Source organism: Mustelus asterias, chromosome 3 (assembly GCF_964213995.1).
Source record: "Mustelus asterias chromosome 3, sMusAst1.hap1.1, whole genome shotgun sequence".
NCBI lineage: Eukaryota > Metazoa > Chordata > Chondrichthyes > Carcharhiniformes > Triakidae > Mustelus > Mustelus asterias.
In genome coordinates, this window is record NC_135803.1 from 94,805,152 (window position 1) to 94,814,146 (window position 8,995).

Sequence of the window (8,995 nt, forward strand, 5' to 3'; positions counted from 1 at the left end):
TGTAAGCCCCACAGCCTTCTAACTCTGAAGCAAGAGTGCTCATACTGACACTTCCTTAACTCTGTATCTGATTTGTGCTGTAACTAACTTCTTGGGACGGTTTGATTTTTTTTTGCAGGAATTATAACTTTTTTTTTGTCTGTTTCTCTCAGGAATTAGCTACAAGGAATTGGATGAGAGGCTGGAGAACGACTCAAATATCATTGTGTGCTGGAAGTGACAGTACAGTGTGTTGCCAGGATAATCACTGCGTGTTCTGCTGTGCAGTCGCATAATGTTGACCAGGAGTTTCCAAATTGAGGAACAGATTGGCAAAGAAGTGGACTTAAAATGGTACTGAGCTGGGTAGTGTGAGCTGTGCTGGCCTGCAGGACTGAGAAGATCTTCTGACCTTCCTGCATTCACTTAAAAATAGGTGAAGAAATGTATGAAAATATTTTTTCTCAAATAGGTTCTGATCCACAATGGAGAGATTTTTATTGATATCCTTACCTTCAGCTATTTTCTCCTGTACGCATGCAAGTTCTTCATGAGTATCAAGGATAGAACAGAGCTTCCCCCCCTCAGCTGATTCATTCAAATCTTCCACTCCCCTCCCATCATTTATAATGGGTAAATATTCCTTGGCTAGTCACTATGCTGTGTAACCGATTACTGATTGTGTGTAGTACTGAGTCATACACATCCTGAAGTAACCACATTCAGTTGCTGCTCTGTACTGAGTTAGCTGATCACCACTGTTGTGGGGGTGCTTTAAGCGCATTAGTGCTCCTGGGCTTGGTAGAGTCCTCACTCCTGAGGAGTCTGATCTATCTGTGGACAGCTGCTGGAAAGTGTGTGTGTCAAAGTGATCATGTCAACCACGATGACTTTGCAGTTAAAAAATTTTTGCCAACATTTAAGAATGATTCACTTGGGTGTGTTACTGCAGAGCTTTCAATGCACTTTGAATCAGTAGTCAGTAAATCAATGCCTTTATGAGATTGGGAATGGATAAAATCCATACTGATTGTTATTACTAGCTTTGGATAAATAGAATTATTTAATAGTGAATGAACAAGCATTGATGAATTTCAGTAACTCTTCAATGTGGCTGTGGAACAGTGGTGTCACAAATCATCAATTTGTCATCCTGTCAGCTTGGCTCAGTAGTATCACTTTCACCCTTAAGGCAGAAGGTTATGGGCTGAAGTTCTACTCCAGATACTTGATTACATAACCTAGGCTGACACTCGACTTCATTACTGAGGGAGTGCTGCACTGAGATAGCTTTCATCTTTTACATGCAGTGTTACATCAGGTCAAGTCCTGAAGGACATGGCTGCCAGACCTGGCCTGTGGCAGATAATGAGCGAATCAATAATAGGGGAAAAAACAACTTGACTTCATCCTCACCAATCACCTATTGTTAGGAGGGATCACTGCACAATCCTTGTGGAGACAAAGTCCCACCTTCACACTGAGGGTATGCTCCATCTTATTGTGTGGCACTACCATTGTGCTAAATGGGATAGATTCAGCTCAAAATGGGACATCCATGAGGCACCGCAGGACATCAACATCAGCAGAATTGTATTCAACCAGAAACTAACCTCATGGCCCAGCCTATCCCTCACTAAGCCATTACGGTGAAGTCAGGTATCAACCCTGGTGCAATGAGAAGTATTGGAGAGTATGCCAGCACATCAAGCATTCCGAAAAATGGAATGCATATCTAGTGAAGCTACAACTCCGGACTGCATGCATGCATGCATGCTAAAACAGTGGAAGCAGCATGCCATACACAGTGCGAAGAACTCCCACAACCCAGTGAGTCAGATTGAAACCCTGCAGTTCTGCCGCAACCAGTCCCAAAAATGGTGGTGGACAATTAATGGGGATGCAGGAAACTTTCTGAACATCCCTATCCTCAAAGATGATGGAACACCACAAGTGAGTGGAAAAGACAAGGCTTAACATTCTTTTGCTGTTCCTGGTACCCTGTTTTGCTTAGATTGGCTACACCTGAATATATCAAAGGTGCGAAATAATTGCAGGGGCCTTGCACACTCTGTTTTCTTCCAATCCCTTCTTTTGCCTTGCTTCTTTCTTGCAATTCCACTTTCTGTCCTTTTCCATATCCAATATCAGTAAATAAACCCCTCATTTGCAGCTTTGAAATGCTGAGTTGCTCAAACTCCTTACCTGCAATGCTAGTATCTGTTGTTCTAATCTGTGCAATACTTGTGCTTCAAGACATCCATTAATCTCCCTCAAAACGATTGGAACCTCTTGTCCACAATATCTTTTAACCTTTACATAACCCATTAGATGGTAGATTGTAAATCTCACGTAGCTATATATTATTTTGCTCTTTATCCTCTGTGTGATAGAATAGGAATTTCCAAATAGTGGAAATCAAAAGGGCGCATTTCCATGTTGTCTTTTCAAGCATCTTGTTTCCTACAATTCTTCCTGGTTTTTTTTGTGAATACTCCAGATCCAATCTTTCTGATTGAATCATACTTTTTCTTTGTGCTTGGTATCTCTTTCAGCCAGTTGTTATGAAACATGGTGATGATAAATGCAAGGGTATCCCAAAATTCAGAAGGGTACCTTGGAACACTGGCTCATCGTTGTGTGTGCCTTTTTGGTATTATGTTTTGTTTTTTATTCATTTACAGGACGTGAATGTCGGTGGCTGGGCCAGCATTTATTGCCCGTCCCTAACTGCCTTGCATTTCAGAGTGCATCTGAGAGCATATTTAAGAGTCAACCACATTGCTGTCAATCTAGTGTCACATGTAGGCCAGACAAGGTATGGGTGGAGGATTTCCTTCCCTGAAGAGCATTAGTGAACCAGATGGGTTTTTATGACAATCAACAATGATTTCATGGTCATCATTAGACTTTTAATTCCAGATTCCTATTGAATTAAAATTTCAGCATCTGCTGTGGTGGGATTTGAATTCCGGTTCCCATATCTTGCTTTGGGTCTCTGGATTACTAGTCCAGTGACAATACCACTGTGCACTGCAGTGAGGAAGCAGCCATTTGTGTGAACAATTAATAAAGAATACAAGAAGGATTATAATTCACTTCGACACTTAAGGCTATAGACACATTTTATGTTATCCCAAATAACACCCAATATTAAGTAACTCTATGAGCTAAATTCACAGAATCACAGAATACTACAGTGCAGAAGAGGCCTTTCGGCCCATCGAATCTGCACCAACACATGAAATGCCCTGACTTGCCCACCTAATCCCACTTGCCAGCACTTGGCCCTTGGCCTTGAATGTTAAGGCATGCCAAGTACTCATCCAGGTACTTTTTAAAGGACGTGAGGCATCCCGCCTCCACCACCCTCCCAGGCAGCACATTCTAGATGGTCATCACCCTCTGAGTAAAAAAGGTTTTCCTCAAATCCCCCCTAAACCTCCCACCCCTCACTTTTAACTTGTGCCCCCTTCAACTAAGGGGAACAGCTGCTCCCTATCCATCCTGTCCATGCCCCTCATAATCTTGAACTCCTCAATCAGGTCGCCCCTCAGTCTTCTCTGCTCCAACGAAAACAACCCAAGCCTATCCAACCTCTCTTCATAAATTAAATGTTCCATCCGAGTGGATGATCCACCTTGGCCGCCTCCTGAAGTTCCCAGTATCGCCAATGCCAAGCTTCAGCCAATTCAATTCACTCCATATGATATCAAGAAACAGCTGAATGAACTGGACGTTGCAAAGGCTCTGGACACAGCAACATTCTGGGAATATATGTGTTCCAGAACTAGCTGAACCCCTACTAAGCTGTTCCAGTATAGCTATAACACCGGTATCTACCGGCAATGTGGAAAATTGTCCAAGTACATCCTGCACACAAGAAACAGAACAAATCCAACACTCCCAATTACCACCCCATCAGTCTACTCTCAATCACCAGCAAAGTGATGGAAAGTGTCATCGACAGTGCTATCAAGCAGCAGGTACTCAGCAATAACCAGCTCACTGACATTCAGTTTGAGTTCTGCCTGGTTCACTCCACCCCTGACCTCATTACAGTCTTAGTCTAAACATGGACAAAAGAGCTGAACTCCAGAGGTGAGATGAGAGTGACTGACCTTGGCATCATGACAGCATTTGACCAAGTATGGCATCAAGAAGCCCTTGCAAAACTAGAGTCAACAGCAATCAGGGAAAATATCCCATTGGCTGGTGTCGTATCTGATGCAGAGAAAGATGAATATCTTTCTCGGAGGTCAATCTTTTCAGTCCTGCACATCACTGCAGGAATCCATCAGCTGTTTCATTAATTAACTTCTATCGTAAGATCAGAAGTGGGGATGTTCGCTGATGATTGCACAAAGACTCTGATACTGAAACATTACACCCTATCTGTGACTGCAACACTATACTCTGTACCCTCTCCTTCTCCCCTATGTACTCTATGAACAGTATATTTTGTCTGTATAGTGCGCAAGAAACAATACTTTTCATGTGTCCCAATACATGTGACAATAAAAAATCAAATCAAATCAAATTACTATCACTCAAACCCACTCTATCATAATCACTAATCCCCTGAGGGTTGCCATTGAACAGAAACTAAACTGGACCAAGTATTGCTCTGGCACCAAGAGCAGGTCAAAGGCTTGGAATTCTGTGGACTCTTCCTGATTCCCAAAGCCTATCTACAGGCACATGTTGGGGTTTCGCGAACCATGTGGATGTTATCTGCAAGGACGTCTCAACTTGAGACACCAGTTCGTGGTAGTGTATAGTTTTGTTTTGGAATGGCGTGATGAGATATGTGAAATCCCCAATGAGAATAACCTGCCCAGTCATTGTGTGACGATTACTAAAGACTATTTATTAAATGAAAGACAAATGCACATGAGTTGGACTATAATACTCTACAACAATTAAGTATATCAATTACTAAACACACACAGTTTGTTTAGAAATTACCCTTCGTTCCAAAATATATATTTGCGATCCCTGAACTCAAGATTTTCCCATTCCCAAACAACATCCAAATTAAATAAATCTAAAGTGAAATCTAGCTTATAGTTCCCACACAATACAAGGCAGATGAAAGAGTCTGGAAAACATCTTTTCCTGGTCTATCAAAGATATTTAAACTGCCTTTATGAAGGTTTCTGCACTGTCTTGGCTCTAAGACTTCTTAGATGTTAAAATAACCCCTCAGACCCTTAGATGTTACAATGCCTCTTAGCAGTGGAATGTTAAACTGACTTGCCTGCTTCTGTAGGTGCTGGCAATTAATCGCTGGTTCCTCTTCGATTTCCCTCTCCCCTCCCCCTCCCCTCTCCCCTCCCCCTCCCCTCTCCCCTCCCCCTCCCCTCTCCCCTCCCCCTCCCCTCTCCCCTCCCCTCATCCCCCCTCCCCTCCCCCCCCCCCCCCCCTCAAAATATTTGGGCTCTCTGCATCTCACATTCTGTGACTTTTTAAATTAGCATCTGTATACCTCCACTTATCTCTTAGTCATCTAGGTAAACTGTTTCCTGATGATAGCTATTTACACCTGATCCTGTCTGGTTATCTGCTAATCTTGTTACTGGGAAAGGTCACATCTCATCATCCACTTTGAATACTGGCTACTGCTGTCGCTAGGCTGATCCATGACACATCCCCCTCTTTTTAAAAATGAAATGTCTTAATTTGAAAGATGTTTCATTTCTCAACCCTTTTACTAATTCTATCTTCGTCAACATTACAAAATTCAAATGCATGTATTAACACAGAAGATACCCTGGAGAATTTATGCTTACGACTCCCAAAATTTCTTCTATATTCAAGATAAAGCGTCCATAATGACGTTTTCTCTCCTGGCCACATGAAAGATTTAAGTTAAAGGGTTGCAATAGCAAACTATTTCGGAATAACCAAGTGTTCTGATCTCTCAAATTCTTGTTGTGGCCCATATATATGATTGCCTCTGCTGAGTTGCTGACAACATAAATCTCAAAGTGTTGTAATGCCAGTACCAGGCTTAACGTCTCTGTCTTAATGGTCTGGTACTTCTGCTAGTGACATTTGACATTTAACCACTGGTTTAACTTCTCCAGTACTTCCTCAGTCCCCAAATGAATTATAGGGCAGTCACTGTCACATGACACACCCTGAGGCACTGCTGCCTCACAGCCCCAGTGATCCGATTTCGATTCCAGCCTTGCGTGACTGTCTATGTGGAGTTTGCACGTTCTTCCCGTGGCTGCGTGTGTTTCCTCCAGGTGCTCTGGTTTCCTCCCACAGTCAAAAGATGTGCAGGTTACATGGATTGGCCATGCTAAATTGCCCCTTAGTGTTGTAGCTTAGGGGGGATTAGCCACGGGAACTGTGTGAGGTTCTGGAGATAGGGTAGGGAGCCGACTCTGTCAGAAGGTAGGTGCAGACTTGATGGGCCAAATGGCCTCTTCTGCCCTGTGGAAATTATATAATAATTTAACACCTCATATTCTCCCTGCATCATTACCAACAAGACCTCCTGCTTATTCTCATCTCCTCTAACCCAATATTTCTTTAACATGTTCACATGACACACCCTGTGTGATTTGCATCTATCTGTATAGCTTACCTCGCTCAATTTCCTTTCTGTGGGATACGGTCCACTGATACAGTGTTCACTTGATACAGGTAATAACATAAGCACTCTGTCCTGTTATAAAACTGGGGGTTTGGGCCTTCCTATCAGCCCTGGCTTTCATTCCCTGCTGGGCTTTCTTTAAATGTTTTGTCGCCACCTCAGGCTCCAATCAGTCATTCCCTGAAATTTGAGGCATTGTCTAAAAGGATAGTCTCTGATTTTGTACTGGGCAACTTTTCATGAATTAATTTCAATGGTCTTCTGACCTCATACCGATAGGCCAGTTCAGAAGGACTAAATTTAGTAGACTTGTTTGGTACATCCCTAATCTCAAATAATAAAAATGGAATCCCTTTGTTCCAATCATGAGGGTAGTCTTGGCTATAAGCTCTCATCATGGTTTTCAAAGTCTGGTGCTACCTTTCTAGTGCTCCCTGGGACTCTGGATGATAGGCTGATAAGTTGTACTGTTTGATCTCCAGGATATTCATGACCTCTTTGAATAGTCTTAACATTAAATTTGATCCTCCTTTGGTAAGCCATATCTAATAATTAATTTGGTTAACTCTATTACTCTCCCAGCTGCAATGGTTCTAGGATATGGCTTCAGGGAATCGGGTGGATACATCCATGATAACAAATATTGGTTCCCTCAGCAATGGCCCTAAGTAGTCGATTCGGACCCTGGTAAAAGGTTTTTCAAATGTTGGGATAAGGAACAAAGGTACATGCTTGATTACCACTTGTGATTTGTCTATTACCTGACAGAGGTGACAGGTTCAACAAAAGGTGACTACATCCTCGTGTTGTCTGTGCCAATAAAACTGTCTTTGGATTTTTGCTTGGGTTTTCTTTATTCCAAGGTGTCCCCCTAATGGAATCTTGTAAGCTATCCTCAAAATCTCTTTCCTATATTCAGACGGTAATGCAGTTTGGTGTACTTCTGTCCATTTGTCCTCTGCACTAACATGCGGTGGTTTCTCATTAATATGTTCTCTTGTAATACTAGAAATTGGGAAGGTGTGTGAGGGGACAGGCCAGCAAGAGAGGGAGTGGTCGGAAACTCCAAGGAGGCTTCACCATACACTAAAGCAGAGTCTGCTGTGGTTGGGGTTGGGGGGGGGGGGGGGGGATGAGAGATGTGAAAAGGGCTACATGTTTCAATAAACTGGGGCTCTCAAGATCACTATGCTGAAGATTAAACTAGTTTCCCATCGAGAACCATTGTCCTGCACCGCCTGCTCTTACCATTCAGTTCCTGCTGCTTGTATGCGATGTTGGAAGTGTCTCTTTCTTATTAGTAGTTTCAAATTCACTAGTTTAATTGTGACTATCATTTTGTAGTTTGAATTATATGTTTTTACCTGAAACTGATGGAAGCCATTTTAATAAAAACTAAACCAGTCTTATTGGAAGCCAGCCAGATTTGGTTGAGAAGACAGCCTTAATTGTGAGACAATTAAAGAATATAGTTAATTAATAGATACAGTATGTTAGAAAGACTGGAAATGTAATTTGAAACACAAATATTTATGACTTTGTAATTATAAGCATATTATTAACACGAGATTATTAACACAGACTTTTGAAGTGCTGTGAGAGAAAGGGATTAGTATGTGTTTCTCAAGCCACCATGAAAGGAGATAACATGAATGTTAACCTTGACTGCAGAAAGACTGAATGAGCCCTTGTCTAAGGGACCTCAACTCCAAACAACAGTCGGCCATGTTAGTCAATTATTGGTCTAGACCCAAGTCCTAGTGAGGAGGATTGTCAGAGAATACAGCAGGATATAAATCAGCTGGAGACCTGGGCTGAAAGATGGCAGATGGAATTTAACCCGGACAAATGTGAGGTGATGCGATTTGCAAGGTCTCTGCAAAAGGAAAGTATACAGTAAATGGTAGAGCCCTTAGAAATATTAGCATACAGAGGCATCTAGGTGTGCAGATCCACAGTACCCCAAAGGTGGCAACTCAGGTGGACAAGGTGGTCAAGAAGGCATATGGCATGCTGGCCTTCACTGGTCGAGGCATTGAGTATTGGGATTGAAAAATCATGCTGCAGCTGTATAAGACTTTGGCGAGGCCTCATTTGGAGTATTGTGTACAATTCTGGTCACCACACTACCTGAAGGATGCATTGGAAAGGGTGCAGAAGAGATTTACCAGGATGTTGCCTGGTTTGGAGGATATGGACTATGAAGAAAGGTTGAACGAACTTGGACTGTTTTCATTGGAGCGTCGGAAGATGAGGGGGGACCTGATAGAGGTTTACAAAATTATGACAGGCTTGAATAGAGTGGATAGTCAGAGTCTTTTTCCCAGGGTTGATGTGTCAATTATTCGAGGACGTAGGTTGAGAGTGAGAGGGGAAATGTTTAAAAGAGATGTAAAGGGCAAGTTTTTC

General features: G+C 42.4%; 1 protein-coding gene across 3 annotated transcripts in view; it reads left to right on the forward strand.

Moving 5' to 3' along the window:
* The window catches only part of nprl2 (NPR2 like, GATOR1 complex subunit), a 48,010-nt gene extending 45,403 nt beyond the window's left edge, over positions 1 to 2,607 (forward strand). For all 3 annotated transcript variants that reach the window (XM_078209351.1, XM_078209352.1, XM_078209353.1), the window contains exon 11: positions 153 to 2,607. In XM_078209351.1, coding sequence (XP_078065477.1) covers positions 153 to 220 — 68 coding nt within the window. In that variant the 3' untranslated portion in view covers positions 221 to 2,607. The remainder of the gene's footprint in view (positions 1 to 152) is intronic.
* The last annotated feature ends 6,388 nt before the right edge of the window (positions 2,608 to 8,995 follow it).